We start from the raw sequence: 27,930 nt of genomic DNA, 5'->3' as shown, positions 1-27,930 counted from the left end.
TTGAGGATTTTTGCATCTATATTCATCAGTGATACTGGCCTGTAGTTTTCCTTCTTTGTGTTGTCCTTGTCAGGTTTGGGGATCAGGGTGATGTTGGCTTCATAGAATGTATTAGGGAGTGCTCCATCTTCCTCTATTTTCTGGAACAGTTTGAGAAGGATAGGTATTAAATCTTCTTTGAATGTTTGGTAGAATTCTCCAGAGAAGCCGTCTGGTCCTGGACTCTTATTTTTGGGGAGGTTTTTGATTACTGTTTCTATTTCTTTACTTGTGATTGGTCTATTCAGATTCTCTATTTCTTCCTGATTCAGTTTGGGTAGGTTGTATGAGTCTAGGAATTTATGCATTTCTTCTAGGTTGTTCAATTTGTTGGCATATAGTTTTTCATAGTATTCTCTTATGATCCTTTGTATTTCTTCGGTGTCTGTTCTGATTTCTCCTCTCTCATTTCTAATTTTATTTATTTGAGACTTCTTTTTTTTTTTAGTGAGTCTGGCTAAGGGTTTGTTGATTTTGTTAATTTTTTCGAAGAACCAACTCTTTGTTTCATTGATCCTTTCTACTGTCTTTTTTGTTTCAATATCATTTATTTCTGCTCTAATTCTTATTATTTCCCTCCTTCTACTGACTTTGGGCTTTGTTTGTTCTTCTTTTTCTAATTCCATTAGGTGTTGTTTGAGGTTGTTTATGTAAGATTTTTCTTGCTTATTGAGGTGAGCCTGTATTGCAATGAATTTTCCTCTTAGGACTGCCTTTGCTGCGTCCCAAATAATTTGGTACAGTGTGTTTTTATTTGTCTCCCAATAATATTTGATTTCTTCTTTAATTTCTTCAATAATCCATTGTTTGTTCAGTAGCATGTTGTTTAGTCTCCACATTTTTGCCCCTTTCCCAGCTTTATTCTTGTAGTTGATTTTTAGTTTTATAGCATTGTGATCAGAAAAGATGCTTGGTATTATTTCAACCCTCTTGAACTTATTGATGCTTGCTTTGTTTCCCAAGATATGGTCTATCCTTGAGAATGTTCCATGCGCGCTTGAGAAGAATGTGTAACCTGCTGTTTTTGGATGAAGTGTTCCATATATATCTGTTAGGTCCATCTGATCTAATTTTTCATTTAATTCTATAATTTCCTTGTTGATTTTCTGTCTGGATGATCTGTCCATTGGTGTTAATGGTGTGTTGAGGTCCCCTACTATTATTGTATTGCTGTTGATGTCTCCTTTTAGTTTTGTTAAGAGTTTCTTCACGAATTTTGGTGCTCCTGTGTTAGGTGCGTATGTATTTATGACTGTTATGTCATCTTGGTGGAGCATCCCTTTTATCATTATATACTGCCCCTCTTTGTCTTTCGTTACCTGTTTTGCTTTGAAGTCTACTTTGTCTGATATAAGTATGGCAACACCTGCTTTCTTTTGTTCATTATTGGCTTGGAGTATTGTCTTCCACCCCTTCACTCTGAGTCTGTGATTGTCTTTGGGGCTGAGGTGTGTTTCCAGGAGGCAGCATATTGTTGGATCTTGTTGTTTGATCCATCCTGCCACTCTGTGCCTTTTGATTGGAGAGTTCAATCCATTCATGTTTAGTGTGATTATTGAAACGTGGGGGCCTACTGTTGCAATTTTATCACTTGCTTTCCAGTTCTTTTGCATTTTGTCCTGATGGAGAGCTGTTACTTTGTGTTATTGTCCTTCTGCTTATCTCCTTTGTTCTGGATTTTGTAACCCCTTTCCTTTTTTTGATTTTTCAGGAATGAGTTTCTTCCTGAGCAATTCTTGAAGAGGAGGTTTTGTGGTGATGAACTCCCTTAACTTTTGTTTATCTGGGAAAGTTTTTATTTCTCCATCATATTTGAAGGATATTTTTGCTGGGTAGAGTATTATTGGCTGCAAGTTTTTATCCTTCAGAGTTTTGAATATTTCATTCCAATCTCTTCTAGCCTGTAAGGTCTCTCCTGAGAAATCTGCTGATAACCTTATGGGGTTTCCTTTGTAAGTTATTTTATTCTGCCTGGCTTCCCTTAGTATTTTCTCTTTGTCGTTGACTTTTGCTAGTTTCACTACTATATGTCTTGGGGTTGGTCTTCTTGCATTAATAAAGTTTGGAGATCTGTTGGCTTCTGTGACATGAAGTTCCATCTATCTTCCCAAGTTTGGAAAGTTCTCAGCTATTATTTCTTTGAACAGGCCTTCTGCCCCCTTCACCTTCTCTTCTCCCTCTGGTATACCTTATGTTGCATCTCCTAATTGAGTCAGATAATTCTTGGAGAGTTTCTTCATTTCTTTTTAGTCTTAATTCTCTCTCCTCCTCTGCCTGCATCATTTCTATATTCCTATCCTCCAAATTGCTAATTCTGTCCTCCGTATTATCGACCATACTGTTCAGAGAGTCCAGATTTTTCTTAATCTCCTCCATTGTGTTCTTCATCTCCAGTATTTCTAATTGGTTCTTCTTTATGGTGTCAAGCTCTTTTGTGACATAGCTCCTGAACTCATTGAATTGTCTATCTGAATTCTCTTTTAGGTCGTTGAATTTTTTAATATTGGCAGTTTTGAAATCATCGTCATTTAGGTTGTAGATTTCATTGTCTTTGGGATTGTTTTCTGGATGCTTATCATTTTCCTTCTGTTCTGGAGATTTAATATATTTTTTCATACTGCTTGATGGCGTGGGTTTGTGACTCTGCATAGAGATAGAGTTTAGTCACTGCTTCCACTTGTTGTGACTGGTGTGTGTTAGGGGGCAGCTGTTTAGACTGCCCCACCAGGAACCCTGTCAGCTGTTACTGACTGGGTCTGGACCCCTCCTTGTAGTCACAGTGGTCATGTGGGGTCCCTCGTCGGTTGTGGGGGCTATCGCAAGGGGGCCTCAGGCTGCTGGTGCCTACTGCTGCAGCCCACCTAGACGCGCTCCCTCCTTGTGGTCTGCAGTGGTGTTGTGGGCTTTCCCATCAGCCAGGAGCAGGATCACGTATAATCTCTGATTTGTCCCTAGCAGAGCCCACCAGATCACACTTGTCCACTATAGGTCCCAGCAGAGCTATGGGTATCTTCTGCAGTTTGTCATTAGCTCACTTAGCTGTGCTGCTTTTGCCCCAGGGCCTTCCCGCCTTGCGATTGCCAGTCGGGACCTCTCCACTAGTGCTGTGCAGAGGCTTTCACTGAGGCTGCTGTAGGACCCTGGAGTTCCCCCCTGGGCTACATAGTCGTTTCACCGGAGCTCTACTCTGCCCCACTTTACTCTCACGGGATCTCTGGGAGCCCCTTGCCTCGTCTGGGACACGGCCAGAGTCCATAGGCCTGCGGTGGCTTGTAAGCTGCTGCCTTGTGGGGAATTCTGCTCTAGGGAGCTTCCTTGTGTTCCGAATGCTGTGTGGGGCCTCCCTGCCAATGGTGAACAGAGGCCCTCCCTGCTGGGGGGGTGTGGGACCCTGGAGCAACCCCCCGGGCCACAGAGCCGGGTGTTGGAGCTCCACCCAGTCCCCAGGCATGTCCATGGGAAGTCCAGGCACCCCCTGTACCGACCCGTGTGCAGGAGACCGTGAGCCCAGCAGCAGCTTGTGGCCTGGAGCCGCCCCGGGGGATCTGCCCACCGGGAGCTTTCCTTTTTCCTGGATTCTGGGCGTGGCCTCCCTGCTAATGGTGAGCGGAGGCCTTCCCTGCCAGTGGGTGTGGGGCCCTGGGGATTTGCCCTTGGGCTTAGGTGTGATCACGGGGGGCTTGGGTAGCGGTGTTGTCACCTGTTTCCACTGTCTTTCCGCTGGTGAGTGCACACTCCTGCCCTAGGTGCTTGGCGATGCTATGGTGGAGTCTGCTGGAAGAGAGCCTCCTTCAGGAACTAGGCTGTCCGGGGGTCGGGGGTCAGAGAGTTTTCACCTATTTCCACCTCCTCCCGGGGGGAAGTCTGTCCGCGTTCCGATGTGTAGTAGCACGAGACTTTTAGGCGTCTTGAGATGCTATCTGGATATCCTTTGTTAATCGGTGAATGTCCAATTAGTTGTAGATTCAATGAGGGAGAGACAAAGAAGACCTCGCACTCCGCCATCTTGGTCCCGCCCCGCCCCTTGTTCTCATTTTTTAAATCCATTTAAAAAAATCCATTTCTCTTCCACTTCATGCACGTGAGCATCCCTGGGAACCCTCCTCTGTGTCCTTACCGGTGCCCACTTTGCTGTCCACAGTGGCTAGGTTGGACTGTAGGCTGTTTGTGACCTGACCGCTTTGCTGTTACTCAGTCCTCTGCAGGTGGCTCTACTTCCTGCTCCATGGAGAGAACTGAGGGTGTGGGTTGTGAGCTTACTCATCTCAGCTGCCTCACTTATTAATAGCCCCTCACTCTCACACTCTTCTCTCATGTGTCAGAGGGACATCTGGCTTTTGGGGTTTTTGGGTGAGTAGTCCTCCTACCTCTGATTTCAATTAGCTGTCCTTTTGATTAGCTGCCCTCTTGGATTTTGCTGAGTTGGTTGTCATCTCTTGCTTTAGCATTTTCAAGTTCTCCCACTCTGCTGGCTCCTAGGCAGCCTTTTTTCTCCCAGTTGTGCTGTGACAACCTTCAGCAGGGCCCTAGGGTCCACATCAGTCCATTTGCCAGCTCTGCTAGAATTTGAGTGACTTTGGGTTTACCATGATGTGACGTGTTTTCCAGAATGTGGAAAAAAGTTTCCATTTTTCCAGAATGAAGGGCTGGCTCATGGTGCCCTGTTCCTTTTGCTTCCCTTTGGAGTCCCCATGGGCCCTGTGGGTCAGTGACCTTATAACAGACTTAGTTCTACCATGGGGCACCAGGGCCATCTCTTTGGTGGCACATTCTCCTGGGGTAACAAGTGGGACATTGTTGTAACTTGGCCTCTGTGAGTTCTTTCATTATCATATCCTCTCAGACTGTAATTTCTCACTAGCCCTAGTTTATCTGCCTTTTTGGGGAAGACACTTTTTTAACTTCAAATATAGAAACTTCCAACATCTGGTGGCTAGACATACCAGCTGATCCTGGGGGTCTCACGAGGTGCTTTGTGCTTCCAGCAGGATGAGTGGATTGCTGTTTACTGTAGTGGTAGATCTCTTAAGCCTTGGCATCCATACCTCCAAGAGGATCACCTGCTTGCTACACCAACCGGGACTGTGTTCTCTGTTGATAATTTTCACATTTGCATCAGCCTCTCAAGTGCCTGCTTGCCACCCAGGCCAGCCCTAGACCAGGCTCCCTCAGCCTGGGCTGGGGAATTCCATGCTGCAAGCCAGTGGCAAGCCCCTGGCAGAGGATCTTGGCCAGCTCTCCTCCATGCATTAGTCGTTCACCAGTTGGGGTGTGAAGTGTCAAGAGCTTCATCTGTCATTGTCAGCATCAGTCCGGTTTCTTCCACCTGTAACCATGGGTTATCCAGGCTTGCACATGCACGTCTGGCACAGGCAGGGTCTGTGCTGTGTCTAGGATTGCACCCTGACCTTAGGATTGCAGAGGCCATTGAGCATCATGCTGGCACTGAGCCTGGTGCACTGGACCCTGAGACTGTCCTGGCTGTGTCTTGTCTTTCCCCACTCCTGTCAGGTGATGCTGTTGTTGCTATTCTCCTTGACAGTAAGAGCTGGACAAACAAAACTTTTGTTTCACATTGGAGATGTGGATTTTAGGGCTTAGGATGACTTCTAGCCTTGTTAAGTACCCCTATTTCTTTTGTACTTAACTTTCGCATTAACTTATTCTCGTTGCCCATCCTTCGTTATGATTTTATTGGTCCTTATTGAACAGGCCACAGGCGGCCTTTTAACAACTTATTCTGGCTGCTTCTCAGGGTCAGTGTTAGGGACAGAACTGCTGGAGATGTCGTTGAATGGGTTGGCTGAAGGCCCAGAGTTTGAGGTGGCTCCTCAGCTAGAGAGAAGAGTCTGCTGGCAGGCTGAGCCGTTGGAGGGCGGCAGGGAGGGGTTTCCACATTCCTGAGCCATGGCTTGGCTCTCAGCATACTGCTCTCCCAGGTTTGGGGTTGGGCTGCAGGCTCTGTGAAGGGAATATGTCTGCTCTGTACCAATCGCAGGTTACTGACAAAGCACGTTTCACTGTGCAGGGGCCGGGGAGTATGCGGCATGCATGGTCAGGAAGGACCAGGAGGGAGGAGAGCAGCTCAGCAGAGCTGTTTCTTGTCAGACACGTGGGGTGGGGGAGTGTAGAAATGCCTCTGGAGTCTGGAATGTACTTTATCCCGCTCCTTGAGGTTACTGTTGGTTACCCCCCACTCGATGACTTCCAGTTGTCGTCAGCAGAAGTCCTGCTCATGAAATTTCCCAGGTCCTCTGGGCAGAACCAATTTGTGAGCTCTGCAGGAAATCCAGTTCATACTTTGCGACCAAACTGGCATTATGACATTTCTGAAGAGATGTGGCTCTGAGTGACTGTGGCTGTGTGTGCAGCTCTGTGCCTCCGTGAGCAATGATTCATCATCGTCAGGAGCAGTGGGCTGGCTTCTCCGCAGAATCCCAGCTTCCAAAGAAGAGAGAACTTCTTCGGGATAGTCAGAGCTCAGACTGTATTTGTGAAGATGATTCTAGCAGCATTTCTACAAAATGTCTTAAAATAATGGCAGCACTTTAGAACTCAGCTCAGGGCACTGAGCTTGGAAGGGACCTCAGAGCACAGGCAGCCTGCTCAGCATCTGCTCTGCTTGTCTCTCCCTCTCACGGTGAACTTCCGGGGGCACATACCGCCTCTTCAGCTCTGTGTCCCAGGGCCTGGCACACAGGAGATGCTCAGGAAGTCCTGCTAAACGAGCAAGTGAGATGCAGATACTCACCTTCTGGGTTACGGTCATACCTTGTTTGTTGTTAAAAGTCATACAAAGTGTCACTGCAGTGGTGGCCTGATGACTTCTTCACAGAAGGAGCAGCTTAATGCCAATTGAAAGGAAATATTCAAACATGATTGGGTTTCTAAATTGTTTCCAGTCAAAACTTTAGTAATGCTAGGTAGTAGGAAAGTTATCATTAAGGACATTATAACATATTTCTAGGATGTTAATTATCATTTGGGGTCTGGAAATGAATGTATATTATTTTTCACGCGGTAGGGCTCTTAATGCCAAAACATTTATCATTCACTGAATTGGTCTAGTACTGAGTTATAAATTGGTATTTGGTGCCATGAATAATATAACCTCAGGTTGTCTGAGAGGCATTTTTAGGATTTCAACCTGTCTAGTTTGATCATTCTATCTATATTTTTAAAAATCTCAAAAATCTGTATTCAGCTTTTTCAATAAGAAAAAGGCGAATAACCCAATATACATATAACCAAAGAGATAATCAGGCAGTTCCCAAAAGATACTGACAAGCTTCATAAATATGGATAAGATTCTCGACCTCAATTGTAATGCAGATTATAACCCTAATGAGATACCTTTCCATTCCATCTCGTTGAAAAAAACCAGAGTCAGGCAGTTTGAGCTTTGGAGAGGAGGTGAGGCCGGGAGAGCTGACACCTGTCCTCTTGCTGTGGGGAGGGAGATGGAGGCTGTTGGGCGGCCTCTGTTGAGGTTGACCACATGCATGCCTGGGACAGGCAGTCCTCTTCTGCCTACATACTCCGGAGGAAGTTTTACCTGTAAACACCAGGATACTTGTGCAGAAACGTCCTGGCAGCCATGTTTGTAACGGTGTGCCCCAGGAAGCTACCTGAACCGCCGTCAGCTGGAGAACAGACAGAGGGAGGGCAGTTAGTGTGTGGGAACCTATCGTGCAAAGACGTTAGAACTGTGCAAATCAACAGACACCTCAGCGTGGTGTGGGGGTTACGTACGGCCTCCTGCTGCTGCTGCAAACATGGAGAACAAAATCGCCAGGTTCTGTCCCTGTTGTACAAGTATACAGACATGCAAGGCTATTCTCACATCAGGTGTAGACAGTGGTTCCCACCGCCCTGAAGTACGCGTTCAGAGTTCCACGGGGGTTTGACTGTGGTGGTGAGGTTTTCTTTCTTAACCAGGGAGGTGTGTGTTCTGTTGTTCTTTATATTCTTTTGTGTCTCTTCAGTGTTACGTAGTAGATAACAATTAATCTATAGGTATTTGATTAGGATTACATATGGCATGGACCACAGATTTTTAGGTTCTGACTCGATTGGGGAGGGGTTGCAGACTCTAAAACAAGCATGCTAAGTAGTTAATTACTGCATTCCTCTTTAAAAATTGATAGGCCTCTAACTGCAAGCTGCCGTCTGTCATTTGGTCTGAAATGTCTAATTGTATTGCTCTGCCAGTTGCTTCTCTCTCAAATAACATAAGCAAACTTTTCTAAGACTTTTATTGCTCATTGTTCCTGAGAATTACTTGATGGTGCTAGTTTGGCTACTTTAGATTTTAGTCAGTTTTGGAAGACTGATTTGTAGTTTTTGTTTCTGGCCATCACAATCATGCCTTTTGGTTTGTCTTTATTGCTGGTTTGTTTGGAAGCGCTGGGTGTGTTTGTTCTCTGTTACTTGTAGGTGACAGTTGGCGTTTCTTTTAGATGAAGGATAAGGCAGTTCAGTTGCGTCACCTTTACTTGCAGTGAGTCAGCCCTGCGCACCAGACCGTCAGGAGGGCTTCCCAGCTCCCCACCGGGAGAGCCTGTCCAGGCCGGTGACCCAGGTGAAGAGAGCTGCCTTTCTTTTTTTTTTTTTTTTTTGAGAAAGATTAGCCCTGAGCTAACTACTGCCAATCCTTCTCTTTTTTGCTGAGGAAGACTGGCCCTGAGCTAACATCCGTGCCTGTCTTCCTCTACTTTACACACGGGACGCTTTCCACAGCATGGCTTTTGCCAAGCAGTGCCATGTCCGCACCCGGGATCCAAACCGGTGAACCCTGGGCAGCCAAGAACGGAACGTGGGAACTTAACCGCTGTGCCACTGGGCCAGCCCAAGAGAGCTTCCTTTCATTGAAGGCGAGTTCCCGTTGTTGCTTTTGTGGCATCCACGTTCGCCACTACCTTTATTTTAGCCTTGCTTTCAGTCCTTTTGTTATCAGAGTCAGATGTATCTCAAGTTCTCAAGACTGCAGAGACCGGGAAGTTGTTCTTCTGGAGCCCATTAGTCCATCTGTAACGAATCTTCTGCCTAGGTTTGTGGTTGGAAGCCAGCTTTGCTGGCTTTTTTGTCATTGGAGGAAAAAGTCTGACTCCTGGTACTACAGTCGTTTGAGAAATGACATTTACTTTTAGTATCTCCTGTGAAGTCCTATAACAGTGAGTCGAGTGGGCAGTTTCTTTGACTTGACAGTTGGAAACGTCATACATTATTTACAAATTGCTTTTGGTTGGAATAGAAAACATTTGGATAAGAAACGGAGAGTCATTCTGAGTTTGGTGTTTGCTAGGTCCTTGAGTGATCTTGGAGAAGTCGCTGGTCTTCTGTGAGATGTAGCCTGACCATGATTTGAGGTCTCAGGTGGCACCATGGTCATTGCAATCACCTTTGTTCCATGTTTGCTTCACAAGGATGGCTGATTTTGACCAAATAGGAAATTTTAAAGGTATCTGTCAATTTGTGAGTCGTTTTTGACACCTTAAAGTTAAGTGGCAGTCAATGAAGAATTTCAGCTGGACGTATCTTCTGCCGCATATTTGCACACGTATTACAGTTACCATCTAGAGGTTAACTTTGCCTTTTAAGATCTAGAGAAGATTGGTTTATCTTATTTTCATGCTCTAGAGCAGGAGTTAGCAAACTTCTTCTGTAAGGGGCCAGATAGAGAATATTTTAGGCTCTGTAGGCCATATGATCTCTCTTGCAATGACTCAGCCCTGCTGTTGTGCGTGAGAGCAGCATAGACAGTACATTTAATTTTAAGGAATTCCAGCTATCTGTGCTGGTAATGTGAAGTAGGAACTTTTCTCTTCCTGGAACACTGGATCAGAGACCGCTGAAAATTCTAGTCAAGGTGCTGAATTTTTCTCATGAATATGACATTTGAATAGCCCTTAATAACTCATAATAGGTTACTAGCGAATAGATATTTGGATATCTCAGGAAACCTTGAGAGGATTTGCACTTGCGGCTCATCTTTGGCCCATGGGGGGCTGAGGATCGTAACTGGAAAGCTGGGCCTCACTGCTGTCGAGGGCGCTCGTCTAGTGTTGCCTTCTTGGACTCCGTAGCTTGTCTTGACCTTGAAGATGCCCCTAAAATACGAGGAGAGAAAGACCTGTCCCTGCTTGCTTTGCCCTGCTGAGGCTCTCGGTCACTGGGGATTGAGTCATTTTCCGTATTTAAACGGAGTGCTTAGTGTCCCAGGTACTGTACCAGGCTGTGGGTGATAAAGACGAATCAGCCACGGAGCTTGCTTTTGACAAAGTAGGGTTAGTGAGGAAACCAGCTGTTTTAAGAGAGGGCTGTAATAAACATTTTCCATGGCATGCGTGTGTGCCTGGCCCACCTTAATTTATTTACGTAGTCCCTTGTTAATGGAGAGTCGCTATTACTGATTTTCCTTTTGCCTCGGGCTCTAATGTGTCTTGGTATGGAACTGTTACTGATCTCATCTTTATTTAATATTTTGACATATTGCTTATTATGGAACTTTTACAGTAGTTTTGATCTTTTTAAAATTTGCATTATAATATATTTTAAAAATCTTGGTTACTGAGTCTTTTGGCATCTCTTAAATTTGCGCCCAAAGCAACTGCCCTACTCTCCTCCGCCTAGCCAGCCCTGCGAGTTAAACATTCGATTGTATACTGGACGTTGTAGAAGGTGTGTTGTGGACTCTGGACTCTTATCTTTTCCTGAAGAGAATTGATGTTTGTCCTAGCAGGTGGTTAGCTTTACCTGACTCCTAAACCCTGGCTCCCCGGAGGTGGTCAGCAGCCACAAACTGTGCCTGTTCCTGGGTTTTCCTTCTGTCTCCACTGGGCTCCTTAGTGTCTGCCTCGTGGTGACATAGTTCAGAGGCAGCCCCAGCCGGGGCCATTTCGTGTGCACGTCTTAGTGCTCCCCCCGTTCTGGCACCCGCCTTTATGGGCTTCCTCCTTCCTGGCTTTGCTCTCTCTGCTACAATTTCTTTAGCTCTATTTCCTATTTAGTATTTCTCCTTTCCCAGGGGTCAATTACCCTTGAGTTTTACAGTTTGATTATTATAGTTTTCATTTTTGTGAGCTCTCCTAGGTTCTCTTGAGTTCCTGGTCATTTATAATACTTGGTAGCTCCTTGATCATGTTTTTAATTTCTTATTGAATTATTTATACCTATTAAACATACACATTTTCTACTCTGCAGTTGATATGTCTAGTATCTGACTCTGATACTTCTAGTATGCGGCTCTCATTGGTTCTTTGTGCTGTTACTTATAAGGGTGTTTTTTGTGTGTATTTTCTGATCTTTATTATGAACTCACATTTGTTAGTACTGTATTTGTGGGAATTCTTTGAAGACCAGGTTGAGGGTCCTTTCCTTTAAGAAAATGTTTGTTTAGAGTATAGTATACTTGTGAATTGAGGGTTACCTGTATATAAATGCAGGATTGGTAATAAAAGAGAAGATTCAATAGATATAGTTTTGAGGTTTCCTGTGGTACCAGCTCTACATTCATGTCTCTTGATTATGTGAGCCTAAAGGTGGTATTGTGTGGCACTGTTGCTCAAGTTTCCCATTTTCCTGTAGCTTCAGAGACAATTATTATTTCACATACCTTCTGCTTGCTATACCTGTCATACAGATTGTAGAATTGGATGCCTGAAATGCAAGGAAACCTCTAAGTTGTTAAAGTCCTGTTAACCAAGAGATGTATTTAGGGTGAAATATAGAGTGGAGGAGCCAACATTTCAACACCATTTTCTTTCACATTTCAGGTTAATGCTGATGTCCTTGTACAATGTGAGCATCAATTTGAAAGGCTTGAAGTACATCAGTGAGAGTCCAGGATTCATCCCTTTGCTGTGGTGGCTTTTGAGTGGTAAGGAGAGGTTTACATATATCTCTCGGATGGCTATGTGCCTACTCCTCTGTGGCTGAAGGAAGTTGTAAAGTATTAGAAATTAGGATTGGTTGTCTCAAGGTGTTACTATTTCTTTAAAAAAAGGATTTCAAATTATGGAAAACTCAATGGTGTGCTGAGTTATTCTAGTTCTGTTTCTGAAGTATTGTTTTCAATTTAGTTATGATTCTGTGATATAAAGAAAAATGATAAAGTAGTTGGTAAATGACAGTAACCTATTGCCTTCTCTGAGAACAATACAGTACTATATGTGTTGTCTGCGGGTCTGAATATCAGGTAAAGGAGAAGTCCCATTGTTAAGGAATGTGGGGAAAAGGAAATCTGAGAGAGATCCCAGCTCTGAAGTTACATATATATGAACATATATATATATATTATGTATATGTGCTTTTAAAATTTTCTTTGAAATAAAAGGCTGTCTTTACTGTTCCTCTTCTCCCTTACCACCAATGTAACCTAAAATTTTGTCCCAGTCTGTTCATCATAATTTATAACACTGTGTGTTTAGTGTTGTGTATTTCACTCAAGCGTGCAAAAAAATGGACTTTCCTTATTTTTTCATAATTCAGGTCAATCTCTGTTTTTGAGCTTCAGCTCTACTTGGTGGTAAATGCTGTTTTTTAAACAGTTTTTTTGAGGTATAATTGACATGTGATAAACTGCACACATTTAAGACAAACAATTGATAAGTTTTGACATAAATCTACACCTGTAAATTCATCACCATAGTCAAGATAATGAACATACCTGTCATTCCCAAAAATGCCTTGTGCTCCTTGGTGACCCCTCCCTCCCATTACTCTCTTTCCAGACAACCACTCCTCTCCTTTCTGCACTATAGATTGGTTTTTGTTTTCTGCAAGTTTATATAAATGGAATCGTATATTTTGTGTTCTTTTTTGCCTTTTACTCAGCATAATTATTTTGAGATCCATTCGTGTTGTGTGTGTTAATAGTTGATTTCTTTTTATTGCTAAATAGTATTATATGGATATACCATGATTGCTTTATTTATTCAGCTGTTTATGGACATTTGGGTTGTCTCAGATGTGTTTGGCTATGATAAATAAAGCTCCTATGAACATTCTTCTGTGTCTTTGCATGGACATATGCTTTCATTTCTCTTGGGTAAATACCTGGAAGTAGAATGTCTACATCATGTGTTAGATGTGTGTTAGTTTTTATGAAACTGTCAAACTGTTTTCCGAAGTGAGTAAGCATTTTGCACTCCCCCCAGCAGTGTGTTAGTGTTCCAGTTGCTGCGCGTCCTCGTCAGTACTCAGTATGGTCGTTCTGTTTAATTTTAGACATTCTGGTAAGGATGTAGTGTTACCTCACTGTGGTCTTAATTTGCATTTGTTTTATGACTAATGATGTTGGGCATCTTTTCATGTGCTTATTTGCCATCCATATATCTTCTCTGATTAAGTGTCTGTTCATATCTTTTGCTCATTTTTAAAAAGTTGGCTTGTTTCAATTGAGTATTCAGAGTTCTTTGTATATTCTACATAGAAATCCTTTCTCAGATATGAAGTTTGCAAATATTTTCTCCTAGTCCGTTAGTTATCTTTTCATTCTCTTAAGAGCATCCTTAAAGTACAGAAGTTCTTAATTTTGATGAAATTTATCATTCTTTTTCGATTATGAATCATGCTTTTGGTATAGAAATCTTTGCCTAACTCAAGGTCACAAAGATTTTTTAATGTATTTGCTCCTAATAGTTTTATAATTTTGCATTTTACATTTAGGTCTATGATCCATTTTGAGTTAATATTTGTATACAGTGAGAAGTATGAATCAAAGTTCTTTTTTTTGGCATAAGGCTACCTAGTTGATCTGGTGCCATTTGTTTTGAAGACTTTCCTTTCTCCACTGAAATGCCTTGGCACCTTTGTTGAAAATCCAATGACAATATATGTGAGGGTGTAGTTTTAGATTCTGTTCTGTTCCATGGATTCAATTTTGTGTCATTATGCCAGTATCATAAAGTTGGGTAGTGTAAATCCTTCAACTTTGTTCTTATTTTTCAAAGTTGTTTGGGTGTTTCGAAGTCGTTTGTATTTCCGTATAAATTTGAGAATCAGCTTGTCACTTTTTACCCAAAAAATCCTGTTGGGATTTTTATTGGGATTATGTTGAATTGACAGTTTGTTTTGGGGAGAATTCACATTTTAGCAGCATCGAATCTTCCAATCCATGAACACAGTATAAATGTCCATTTATTTGGATATCGTTGGGGCACATAGATCTCCCATGTTTATGTCTTAAGAGCAGAGGAGCTGACCTCCTTTGTTCCCGGCTCTCTTTTCAAGGATGCTTGTATACTGAAGGGCCTTGGGAGATAGAGATACTGTCCCTCTCCAGAGCAAAGGGTGGGTTTGTTTACACCCATACAGTATGGGTAATGCTTCCTTCTAGGGCAAAGGTCAGGCAGGCTTACTACCCATTATGAAAGACTTGGGTTCCCTGAGCTTAGGATTCCTCTTCTGTAATGCAGCCTGCGGCATGTGCATGGCCTGGTAGAATTGGGTCTCGCTGAGCTGACACAAGAGCGGATGCTCTGGATATGGCTGTTGCTGTGGAGTAGTAAAGTTTTTTGTCTCAAGCTCAGAAGTCTCATGTCTTCTGCCAGCATCCATGAAACTATAGCATGCTAACTTGTTAGCTTGCAAGTAGGATAAAACCCAGACCTCCCACAGTTTTAAAGGCAGGCTGAGGGGAGGCTGTGTTTGTAGTGCGTGATAATCTTATCCACCAGGGTTGGATACTTGACCAAACAGCCATTTTTTTTTCCCCTGAAAATGTGAACTAAGGGAGCCATAGAATCAGAGGTGGACTTGACCTGTAAGGTAACTATCCAGGCTGGTTGTCATGGGCTGTGTGCAAGCAGATGCTGCCAGTTGGAGGGAGCAGGGGGTAGGGAGAGGGAGAGAATAATTAAATAAGAATACCTAGTGCTTTTTAAATGCCAGTCACTGTTTTAGGTGCTTTATTGTATACTCAGATTCATTTCTCTAAATACCTTTATAAGGTAAATATTACAATTTCTGTTTTATAGACGCGGAAACTGAGGCACATAGACGTGAAGTAACTTGTTCAAGGTTATACAGCCGCTAGGTGGAAATCCTGACAGCCGGGCTTCAGCTCCTGTCTCTTAGCCACTCTACTGGGGTGTTCTTCCTCAAGAAGTGTCTCTGAGATGGAAGCCTTGGTTCTGGGTGACTTCTCTCCTTCACTTGCCTCTGAGATAGAGGGCCTGAAACTAGATGCCCCCCTCTCTGTGTGAGCTAGCTTGCAGCCAGTGATCCTTTGGCACTTCTGCTGGTTGTTTACCTTCTCATAAAAAGAAGGCATTAGGCTAAATGTTCTCTATGCCCCTTTCTAGCTCTGGTACTCCAGACATTTTCCAGGGCTGAGTGAAAATCATTGAGTTTCATTTCATTTTATGCAGCTCTCTAGGCAGCAGGCAACCAGGAGTGTCTGTTCCTGACACTCAGCGGAGATGGTGCTCTTTGACCAGGGCGGATGGTTTCTGCTTAAACGTCGGGTCGCATGCAGTGAAGGGTGGTGGTGAAGTTGCCTGAATGCCACTTTTTGCCACTGGGGCATCAGGCTTTCTGGTCCATAAAGACAAGTTCTTTTGACACAACGATCACAGGCCAAACCCTAATAAATCTTCTCCAAGGTCATCCTACTTGATATCTGTAGAGTTATTTGTTATCACAGTCAAACAAAAACAAGGTCTATCAAGACCAGGATATTTGACCCCTGAGTTATGTATGGAGTTACTTTAACTTAAAAATCAAAATTTGGGAGCCAGCCCGGTGGTGTAGTGGTTAAGTTCGTATGTTCTACTTCAGTAGCCCGAGGTTCGCAGGTTCAGATCCTGGTGGTGGACCTAGCACCCGCTCATCAAGCCATGCTGTGCTGGCTTCCCACGTAAAATAGAGGAAGATTGGCACAGGTGGTAGCTCAGAGCCAGTCTTCCTCACACGCACATACAAATTAATTAAAAAATCAAAATTTGTTATGGAATTTTATGTGTCTTTTAGTAAGGTGAGTACATATTTTATTCTAGATTAGAAAAATAGGAACAAAAGTAGTTCCCTGAAAAATAACATGTACTTCTTGGTGCTTGGTAGTGTGGTGTGATGGTTTCAGAATTCTGGACCTTCACAGCTGCTTAGGACTAGGAGAGAATTTGAAAACTGGCTTGTTCTACCCCTTTGCTTTTAGGTAGATCTGCTTTATGAAAATACACTAGACAAAAAGAGTCTCTTCTAATTTTTAAAAGATCTAGGAAAAACAGATTGCATGACTTCTCTCAATAATTGGTTCCTACTTTTATCAATTTTTCCATTAGGAAATTTAATATATTTAAAGAATATAGACTTTGGACTCATTAGACCCAGATGGAAATTGCAGCTCTTCTACTTGAGAACTTAACTAACCTTTTAGGATCCCTCTTTTCTGATCTGCAAAATGGAGATTTCTGCCTCAAGGATCTTAATGTGTATTAAAATGCAATAGTGCCCAGGCCAACACCTAATGTAGTAGGTGTTAAGTTTCCCTTTTTATTTCTAATATAATTCATACCACAGTGAAAGCTCATTTCCTTTTATTTTGTTTGATCTAAAGTTGGCAAGTTGCTTTCAAGTTTCCGGACTTCTCTGATCCAGAGTACAGGACCAGTTGCTATTAATCATCCCTGACTGAATAATCTTATTTCCTTTAACCTTTGCTGGATTTCGTTTTCCTTCTCTTTATTCAACTTGTATCTGGCTTTTCCCCAGGCTTTCTCCAAATTCTTCACATTCCTCTTAAGTGGCAGAACTGGCACAGAACTGTAGCAAATAGCTGATGAGGACAGAGCGTATTGGGATGATGACCACATGTTACATTACTGTTAATGCAAACTAGTATAATGATCACTCTTTTAACTTTTAACTTAGTGCTGGCTTTCCTACCCATGTGTACAATGTTGAATAGGCATTTGGAAATTGCCTCCCACTTTACATTTATTTGGTTTGCCTGCATAATATGACACATTGATAGTTCTACCAAATTTTTATCTTCAGCCTAGACCTCTCTCCCGCACTCCAGAGTCATATGTCCAGCTATCTATTTGACATCTCCCCGTGGATCTAATAGACATACAGACATCTCCCCATAGATAGCTTATAAACACTCAGACATCTCTACATAGCTATCTAATAGATATTCAGATGTCTCCACATGGATATCTAATAGACATTCAGATGTCGCCACGTGGATATCTTTTTTTTTTTAAAAGATTTTATTTGTCCTTTTTCTCCCCAAAGTCCCCTGGTGCATAGTTGTATATTTTTTTTTCAGTTGTGGGTCTTTTTAGTTGTGGCATGTGGGACGCCACCTCAGCACGGCTTGATGGGCAGTGCCATGTCTGCACCCAGGATGCAAACTGGTGAAACCTTGGGCTGCTGAAGCGGAGTGCGTGAACCTAACCACTCAGCCTTGGGGCCAGCCCCTCCACGTGGATATCTAATAGACATTCAGACGTCTCCATGTGGATATCTGATAGAAATTCAGAGGTCTCCACGTGGATATCTAATAGACATTCAGACGTCTCCAGTGGATATCTAATGGACATTCAGACGTCTCCATGTGGATATCTAATAGACATTCAGACGTCTCCATGTGGATATCTAATAGACATTCAGACGTCTCCATGTGGATATCTAATAGACATTCAGACGTCTCCACATGGGCACCTAATAGACATTCAAGCTCAATGTGTTCAGACTAAATTCCTAATCTTCCCCCACATTAAACTCTACCTACAGCCTTCCCAATCTCAGTTGATGACAACTGTATTTTTCCAATTTCTCAGGCCTCTAAAAACCTTGGAGTGATTCTTGTCTCCTTTTCCTCTCACACCCACATCCAGTCTGTTAGGAAGTCCTGATGGCTCTGCTTTCAAATACATGCAGAGTCTGACCACCATCTACCGTTACCATGTGGTTTTGAGCCTCCATCAGTTTGCATTTCGGGAACGTCGGTAGCCTCCTGCACATCTCCCTACAGTCCATCCTTGAAGGCCATGAATTGGGAGCCAAGGCTATGATGGAATAGATCCTGGACCAACTCTCCTTACTGAAAAGAGTCAAAATGCCACATGAGATGTAAAAAACATTTTTAAAAATGCTCCTCTGAGCTAGAAAAAAAGTAATTATACCCAGGCACAAAAGCCAAGTGAAAGTGGGACGCCAGAGAGGTTGACAGAAATGGAGCTAACTCCTGCTTTGAGGGCATTTGTCAAAATGACCTTCAGTTTCCTGAGCTCACAGGGTATGGGGACAGGAAAGCAAGCCCAGGTCCCACCCTAAATGAGTAGCCTAGTAGGGAACTCCCAAAGGTATTTACCAACATGGTAAGGGTAAACTGACGATACTCCTCCTACCCCTGGGGACTGCAGGAAGATTGCCTGTTTTGACCTTTGGCACTGAGCGTAGTGGGGGAAAGTCTCTTCTGAGGATGACCATAGGCTGTAGTGGAGGAAAAATCTCCTCAGAGAATTAATTACCGTAGGCTGGGTTTCGTGCAGCTTGAAGCCTTAATTCAAACTACTGGGTGGTCCCCATTTAGAGAACAATGCAGATCATTTCTGGAAGATTCTTTGACTTCAGCCAAGTCCTCAAGGAATTCTTAGAGATAAGGTTCCAAGAACTTGAGCTCGCATATTAAAAATCACAAAAAGCCTGGGAAACATCATTAGTGAAATAAATAACATAACCTGCAGAAGATTTTAGATATAAGAATTACTATATCAATATAAAATAAATGTGTTTAAAGAAATAAAAGAAGGGATTAATATACGAGTGAAGAGTAAGAGATTGTAGAAATGACCAGGCAGATCTCAAAAAGGATCAAATAGTATTTCTGGAAATGAAAATATAATGATTACAATTGTAATTTTATTAACTTGATAGTAGATTATACATAGTTGAAGAGATAATTAAATTGATATAGGCAGATCTGAAGAAATTATCCAGAACGAAGCCCAGAGAGACAGAGGTGGAAAATAAGAGCAGGTAAGAGATACAGAGGAGAGACTAAGAATTTAACATATGGCTAGTCAGAGTTCTGGAGAGAGAGGAGAGGGAACAGGACAGGCAAGCTGTGAAGAGAGTAGCTGAGAAGTTTGCCAACCTTGTTTGCTTAATTTGAGAAGTCTACCTAGTTATAAGCAGGATAAATGAAAATTAGTCTACACCTAGACAAATTGTAGTGAAAACTGCAGAATATTACAGATGGAGAAGCCCTTAGAAGCAGACGGACAGAAAAGATGTCTACCTTCTAAGGAAGAACGCTTAGACTCATAGTTGATCCCTTAGCAGCGACAGGGCGGTATCATAATGCTGAGAGAAAATAACTGTCAACTTGAATTTGTATGCCTCCTTCTCGCCTAACAAATATGTTTCAGAACAAGGATGGAATAAAGATGTTTTAGACAAACAAAAACTAAGAGTCTGTCACCAGTAGACCCTCCCAATAGGAGATTCTAAAGGTTACACTTGAGGAGGAGCGTGGTCTCAGATGGAAAGTATGAGATGCAAGTCAGAATGATGATCAGAGAGAGGAGCAAATGTAGGGATAAGTCTAAACAAATAGTGACTATATAAAATAAGACAAACAGAAAACCAAAATGATAGAATTTGAACATCAAGAGCAGAATAATAGCACATGTGCTGGGAGGAGGATAGGCAGAGTTACACTGTTACGTTCAGGGGGAGAGCAAAAATACTGGTTAATTTCAGACTTTGATAGTTAGTATGCAGGTTAAAATTTCTAGGGTAACATGGAGATAATAGAAATAAAACAGACACTTATAACGTCAATACAGGATAAAATGGAATGTGAAAAATAAAGATGGCAAGAAAGAGGAAAAAAGAAAACAAAGATAAGATGGAAGCAGTAAGTCCACATATATGTACAATTATAATAACTGTAAATGGACCAAATGACTCAGTTAAAAGATAGTAATGTCAGTCTGGATTTAAAACAATCGTCCAATTATATGTTGTTTATAAGAGAGCTATCTAAAACTTATGAATACATAAAGATTGAGAGTAAAAGGAAAAACATACCAGGCAGATTTTCATCAATTCACCAGAAGGATATAACAATTTCTGAACTTATATATGCACATCCTAATATAGTCTAAAGATAAAATAAAAACTGAAAAGAACATAAGAAGAAATTCACAAATCCCCCATGATCATGGAGATTTTAACACACTTCGCTCAATACTTCATAGATTAAGAAAAGACCAAAGTCTCTTGGGGCCGGCCCAGTGGCACAGCAGTTAAGTGTGCACCTTCTGCTTCAGGCAGCCCAGGGTTCACCAGTTCGGATCCCGGGTGCGGACATGGCACCGCTGGGCAAAAGCCATGCTGTGGTGGGCGTCCCATGTATAAAGTAGAGAAAGATGGGCACGGATGTTAGCTCAGGGCCAGTCTTCCTCAGCAAAAGGAGGAGGATTGGCAACAGATGTTAGCTCAGGGCTGATCTTCCTCAAAAATATATTTTTTTTAAAAAAAAAGACCAAAGTCTCAATAAAGGTAAGAATGATTTGAAAAACACACTTAACCAGTTTACCCTATTGGATGCATACAACGCTCCAGCTGTGTATTTATTTCAAGCACACATGGAATATTTACAAAAGTGACTATTTTCTGGGTTATAAAGCAAGTCTCAACAAATTTCAGATGATCAGAATCATATGGAGTATCTTCTTTGACTACAATACGAGTGAGGCGGGAAATATTTTTTTAATTAATTTTTTTATTGAAGTAACATTGGTTTATAAAATAAATTTCAGATGTACATCATTATATTTCAACTTCTGTATAGACTACGTCGTGTTCACTACCAAAAGTCTAATTGCCATCCATCACCATATACATGTGCCCCTTTACCCCTTTTGCCCTCCCCCACCCCCTTTCCCTCTGGTAACCACGAATCTATTCTCTGTATCTGTATTTGTTGTTGTTTTTTTTATCTTCCTCATATGAGTGAAATCATTTGGTATTTGTCTTTCTCTGGCTGACTTATTTCACTTAGCATAATACCTTCAGAGTCCATCCACGTTATCAAAAATGGGAAGATTTTAGCTTTTTTTATGGCTGAGTAGTGTTCCGTTGTGTATATATATATATATATATATATATACACCACATCTTCTTTACCCGAGAATAAAAGAAGAAATCAGATATTTTGTACTGAATAATAAAAATATTACATATCAAAAATGGTGAAATACATCTAAATCAGTATTTAGTAGAAAGTTTATTAAAGATCAAAGCAGAAAATTAATGAACTAAACATCTACCATAAGAAATTAAAAAAAGAAATTGAAACAACCCAAATAAAATACAAGGAGGAAAATAAAGAAAAAAGTAGAAATTGATGAATTTTACTGGGCAGGTTCAGCAGCAGGTTTGAGCTGGTGGTAGCAAGAATGAGCAAACTTGAAGCCAGAGAAAAGAGATCGTCTGCTCTGCAGGACAGACACAGGGAAGAAGGAAGAAAAACAACCAAAGCTCAGAGCCCTGTGGGGCATCATCAGGCAGACCCATATATGCACAGTAAGAGTTCCTGAAGGAAATATGAGGGAGAACGGAGCAGAAAATATATTTGAAGAAATAATGTCTGCAAACTTCCTAACTTTGATGACAAACAGTGTATGCATCCCGGAAGTATAGTGCACTCCAGGTAGGCTAAACACGAAGAGGTGTCCATTGAGACGCATCATAGTCCAGCTGTTAAAGCTTAACACAGAGAGAACGTCTCGAAATCAGCAAGAGAAGAGCATGTGCAAGGGGACCACAAGAAGACTAGGAGCTCACTGCACCTCAGAAACAATGGTCATAAAGCAGACGGATGACGTTTTTAAAGATTTTTTTTATTTTTGCTTTTTTTCCCCAAAGCCCCCCGGTACATAGTTGTGTAGTTTTAGTTGTGGGTCTGTCCAGTTGTGGCATGTGGGATGCCGCCCCAACATGGCCCGATGAGCGGTGCCATGTCCGCGCCCAGAATCCGAACCGGCGAAACCCTGGGCCACTGAAGCGGAGCGCGCGAACTCAACCACTTGGCCACGGGGCCGGCCCCACGGATGACGTTTTTAAAATTCTGAAAGAAAAGACAAAGAATTCTGCCAAGAATTCTGTGTCCAGCTAAGCTATTCTTCAAGAATGAAGGCAAAATACATTCGTGGCTAAATACAGACTGAGAGATTTTATTGCCAGCAGACCTTCTTTATACAAAAGGAAGTTCTTAAAGCTGGAGGAAAACGACACCAGAGCATGACTCCAATCCGGAGATACTGTTCAGGCCACCTTGCCATGTGCTGTGTGTGATACACGGATAGGGCTGGCATTTCAGAGGCACACTCTTTTGAAACTGTTGTGTGAAAGACTTCTAGTAAGAATGAAAGATCTTATCCCACTTCTGGGTATTGATCCAAAAGGACTGAAAACAGGATCTTGAAGAGATGTTTGCATACCCATGTTCATTGCAGCATTACTCACCATAGCCAAGATAAGGAAGCAGCCTAAGTGTCCATTGATGGATGAATGGATAAAGAAAATATGGTGCATGCATACGATAGAATATTTTTTAGCCTTAGAAAAGAAGGAAATTCTGATACATGCTACAACACGGTTGAACCTTGAGGACATTATGCTGAGTGAAATAAGCCAGTCACAAAAAGACAAATACTGCGTGATTCACTTATATGAGCTATCTAAAGTAAACAAACTGAGAAACAAAGTAGAATGGTGGTTGCCAGGAGCTCGGGGGAGAGGGAACGGACATTGGTTCAATGGGTACAAAGTTTCAGTCATGAAAGATGGAAAAAGTTCTGGAGATCTGTTGTACAGTAACGTGTATAGTTAGTACTACTTACTGTACACTTAAAAATTGTCAAGAGGGTAAATTTATGTGTGTTTTTTTACCACAATTAAAAAAAAAGAATGAAAACTCTTGTGTGGCTCTTTCCTCCCTTGACACCTTGTGCCTAGATTACCAACAGCTTTTTGGCTGATGCTCTCCCCACTATCTGCTCTCACTCCTGTCTACCCATATGCTCCAAGTATCCCTTTTGGCCCCACAGTCCCTCTGCTTAAGAGCATTGAGCTCTCCAGAAGTTTCAGTCTAGGTGCTCTTGTCTGACTCTCAGCACCCACCCTCAGGCTTCCCTCCCCTTCTCTCTCACCATGCTTCTACTCACTCCGAAACCAACACAGAGAGGGAGCTTGGGTTTGCACACTGACAGCCCTGGGGTTACACCTCAATTCCGCTCGTTAATACCGTAGGACTTTCAGCAAGATTCTGACCCTCCCTCAAGCTCTCTTTCCTCATCTGTTCAGTGGGGATTGTGGAGGTCATTGTGTCAGGTGCCCTGCACTGGCCAGGCGTATAGGACCCACTGGATTAATGGGGCATGCCCTCTGCTGGTCTTCTCCTCAGATGCTCTGCACAGCTTCCCAGATCTTTGCCCTCTCGTGCCCCAACAGCTTTGCATACTCCCTCGTTCTGTTTCTCTTTCCCACTCCTGCCTGTCTGGAAGGCTCGGCTCAGGCTGTACCTGCTGCTCTAGCCCATGTTGAGTTCTCTCATTTGGTTTCCCACTTTACTTAGAGACAATATAATTTAATGTTTTCTTGTTATCATGTTTTATAAATGCCAGTTATCTCCAACTAGACTGTACATTCTTTTTGGTAGGAACTAGATCTTAGATTTCTTTGAACTTCTTGCTATCAAAAGCCTGCCTCTCCCAGTGCCCCTCAGCTGTCATCTTGGTTCCCCCCACCGTAGCCCAGCCCTGTGCAGCTTAGTGTCCCTAGGGGAGTGTCTGCTTTCCCTCAGGCCGCAGCTACCCTGACTGCAGCATTCATCCAGCTTTCCATCTGGTCTCCTGCCTCAGTTCTGGATTTGCTTTCCAGTTCTTCATGAACTGAGCCCTGACTAGATCTCTCAGGGTCTTCCCAAGCCTCTGGGTCTTTTTGTCCCAGCCTACAAGCAGTTAGTGGCTCCCCACCTCTGGCCCAGCATCTCCTGAAGATTCCTCCTGTTCTGCACACTCCCCAAGTTGCAGTCTCAGGTTGATTACCCAGCCTAGCCTGGGATGGAGTCCCCAGGTTAATCTTTTTGTTTGGTGAGAAAGATTCGCCCTGGGCTAACATCTGTGCTAATCTTCCTCTACCCTGCATGGGGGATGCCTCCACAGTGTGGCTGATGAGGGGAGTAGGTCCGTGCCTGGGCTCCAAACCCACGAACCTGGGCCACTGAAGTGGGGAGTGTGGAACTTTAACCATTCAGTGAAGGGGCTTGCCCTCCCAGGTGAGTCTTTGGTGGCATGATTGGACTCTGGGCTGGGAAAGGTAGCCCTTGACTTAGTGTCTGTATGGCTGTTGTTCTGGTCGGCTTGGTAAGCTCCTGCCCTCTTCTCCTGGAGCAGGACTTCTGCCCTGACCCGGCCGTGCCACAGTGATGATCTTGGTGATGCGTGTGTCATCGGAGCTGGACCAAAGTCTTCCTCTAGGAATTTTCCGGCTGGAGCTGATGAGCTAATGGGGAATTTGGTAGGCAGATTCTAAAATTTATGTGGAAAAGAGCCAATGAAAGCAAAGGTGTTCTTGAAGAAAAATAAGGTAGGAGGAAATGTCTGTACTAGCTATCACTCTTGACAAGAGACAGTGTGGTATTACAAAACAACAGACCAATGGAATGGAGTGGAGGGCCCAGAAACACATGTGGAGTGCTGTTAAGGGACAAAGGCTGCTCTGAAGAGCCATGGGGAAAGGACAATCCTTTCAATAAATGATGCTGGGTCAGTGGATATCCATAATGGAAAAAGATTAAACTTGATCCCTTCCACACACCATACATCCAGATCAGGGAGACTGTAAGACTGAAATGAAAGGCAAAAAGAGAAGGCGTCTAAGAGATAACAGGAGTTAGGTATTCATGACCTTGACATAGGCAAATATTTCCTGAACAGGAGACATAAAGCACTCAGATTACATTCCAGTGATATTTCCGGTTCATCAAAAGACACCATTAAGAGAAATAAAGCAAGACACGGAGTGATAAAGTATATCTGTAACTTTTACAAAACCAACAGTGATCCTGTATCCAGAATGTAAAAATTAGTAAGATGACGGACAATTTAACAGAAAAACAGATGGGAGATTGGAATAGGACCTGACAAAAGAGAGTGTCCAGAAGGCCAAGTAAACACAGGAAAAGGTGTCCAACCTCAGGACTCATCAGAGAAATGCACACTACAGCCACAGTGAGGAAACACTCCTCCCCATCAGACTGGCTGAGGCGAAGAAGGCCAGCAACAGCAGGTGTTCGTGAGAATGGGGAGAATCAGAACGCTCCCACGCTGTTGGTACAAGCACTTTGGAAAACAGCCCAGCATAAGCCACTAAAGACATGCACTTCCATAGATCCAAAATTGTGTTTCTAAAAGGTACACTCACAGGAAAATACGGACATTTACCAAAAGACAGGCATGAGAATTTGTGGAGCAGCATTATTTGTAAAAGCCAAAACCCAGAAACAATCCAGATGTGCAATCCAGATAGTAAATGGGTAACTTCTTAGAACGGGACACTATACAGCAGTGATTCTCAACTTGGGGTGGGGCGTTTTGCCCGCCAGGGAACATTTTGAATGTCTAGAGACATTTTTGATTGTCACAACTGGGAGGTGCTACTGGCATCTAGTGGATGGAGGCCAGGGATGCTGCTCAGTATCCTACAGTGCACATGACGGCCCCACAACAAAGAATTATCCTGCCCCAAGGTCAGCAGTGCTGAGGATCCCTGCAGTGCAGCGATGGACGTGTCCACAGCGACGGACAACAGCATGAGAAGCTCACAAACCAAATGGGAGTGAAAAGCCGACAGAAAAGCATGATTCCATTCGCATAATGTTCGAAAATGGAAAGAAGGAGGAAGCACGGTGTGGTTAGGAGGGAGCAGAGGGTTTCCAGGTAACGGCAACTTCCCATTTCTCAACTTGAGTGTGTTAACAAGTCTTCCTCTGCGATAATTCTCTCAGCTTCACTTTTATGTTTTGGGTACTTTTCTCTAAGTATGTTGCACTTATTAACCTTATTTTGGTAACAGAAAGAGGAAGAAAGGAGAGAAGGCAGGGAGGGGGTGAGAGAAAGAGAAACCACGATTTGCCAAAGCCATTCCAGAGGAGCCCTTCCCACACCTCTGGGCCAACCTCACTCTTGCTGTCCCCCAGACCCAAAAGCCTGGCACCTGGGTCACTCCTCCCGGCCTGCCCCCTCCACTCCAGTCCATAGTGACGTCTCTCCTCCTTGGACCCCTTGCTCTATCGAGAGCCCTGCCCTCTGGCTCAGGTGCGTTAGTAGTGACCTCACAGGGCTGGTGACGGGATTGTGTGCATTCAGTACACATAGTGTGCTCAGGATAAGGCCCAGCATAGAGCGAGCTCTCAGTGTTAGTCATCGTTGTCATCACGTCGAGTGCTTTGTACTGTCTCAATCTAGTTCAAGTCCCGCCTTCTGTGATGGGCAATTTTATGTGTCACCTTGACTGGGCTAAGAGATTCCAGAGCTGGTAAAACCTGATTTCTGGGTGTGTTTGTGAGCGTTTCTCTGGAAGAGGTCAGCATTTGAATCCATAGACTGAGTAAAGAAGACTGCCCTCACCAGTGTGGTGGGCGTCGTCTAGTCTGTTGGGGCCTGGATAGAACAAAAAGGCCGAGGCAGGTTGAATTCACTCTGTCTACCTGAGCGGGACATCCATCTCTCCTGCCCTCGGGCATCGGAGCTCCTGATTCTCGGGCTTTCAGACTTGAACTGAGTGACACTGCTCGCTTTCCTGGGGGGCCCAGCTTGCAGACGGAAGCTCGTGGGACTTCTCAGCCTCCATAGCCACGTGAGCCAGTTCCTATACTAAATCTCCTCATATTTATATGGATATAAATATCCTACTGGTTCTGTTTCTCTGGAGAACCCTGACTAATACACTTTCTCTGCAAATTTCAAGTTCTTTAACACAGGATACAGGGCAGTAGCCCTCACAGACCAGACCCAGTGCTGTGCACACTCCTGGATGCTGCCGTCTTTCTAGGCTGGCAGATGCTGTGCCTGAGTACACAGCACCGTGTGGCGTGCAGAGCTTGCTGCATCTGCAGCGAGGCACCTGCATCCTGAGGAGTCCCACTGTGTACAGAGTGTACCTGGTTTCCCAGGCGGGCAGGAGAGCCACTGTTCCTGTCCTGCAGCAAGGAGCTCTGCTCCTGGGTGAGCGGGCCCAGGCTGACTATCTGTTAGACTCGGGTCCAACCTCGGACAGATTCCGAAAAGAAATAACACAAAACATGCCTTCAAAATAAGCTGCACGTCACTGCAGCTCTCACTCAGCCAAGAATAGTTACTTGGTTTTCCTTTGTTGCCTGCAAGTCGTTTTTTCTTTAGGGTTAAAGAAGTAGGTGCCTAGGAGCCAGCCCAGTGGCATAGTGGTTAAGTTTGTGCACTCTGCTTCGGCGGCCCACGGTTCACGGGTTTGGATCCTGGGCACAGACCCATATATTGCTCGTCAAACCATACTGTGGCAGCATCCCACATACAGAATAGAGGAAGATTGGCACAGATGTTAGCTCAGGGCTAATCTTCCTCACCAAAAAAAAAAAAAAAAGGTGCCTTGAACATTAAACCTTAGTGTACAAATATCTCTAAAACCACCAGATGTCCTCAATTAAAATCTAAGAATTAGAAATTCAAATTGTGCCCTGTACACTATTTGTTCCAAGTAACAAGCGAGCATTTTAGAACATATCTTATTTTTGTTATGTTCTTTTATGATTCTTTTTAGCCATTCTCTGCATTGTTTCCTCAGGTGGCAATTGTTCTTGCCCCTACAATGACATCTGAGTATTTCTCT

At 43.3% G+C, this 27,930-nt stretch overlaps 1 protein-coding gene across 9 annotated transcripts in view; it reads left to right on the top strand.

The window, feature by feature from the left end:
• Positions 1-27,930, top strand: part of HSF2BP (heat shock transcription factor 2 binding protein) — a 107,897-nt gene that overhangs the window by 56,738 nt on the left and 23,229 nt on the right. For 8 of the 9 annotated variants that reach the window (XM_070488964.1, XM_044750762.2, XM_044750765.2 and 5 more), the window contains one exon: positions 11,814-11,917. In XM_070488964.1, coding sequence (XP_070345065.1) covers positions 11,814-11,917 — 104 coding nt within the window. Of the gene's footprint in view, positions 1-11,813; positions 13,047-27,930 lie in introns of those variants that run through there. The other variant, XM_070488967.1, reaches the window with a different exon arrangement.

Source organism: Equus asinus, chromosome 18, assembly GCF_041296235.1.
Source record: "Equus asinus isolate D_3611 breed Donkey chromosome 18, EquAss-T2T_v2, whole genome shotgun sequence".
NCBI classification, from domain to species: domain Eukaryota; kingdom Metazoa; phylum Chordata; class Mammalia; order Perissodactyla; family Equidae; genus Equus; species Equus asinus.
This window is presented reverse-complemented; position numbering and strand designations above follow the sequence as displayed.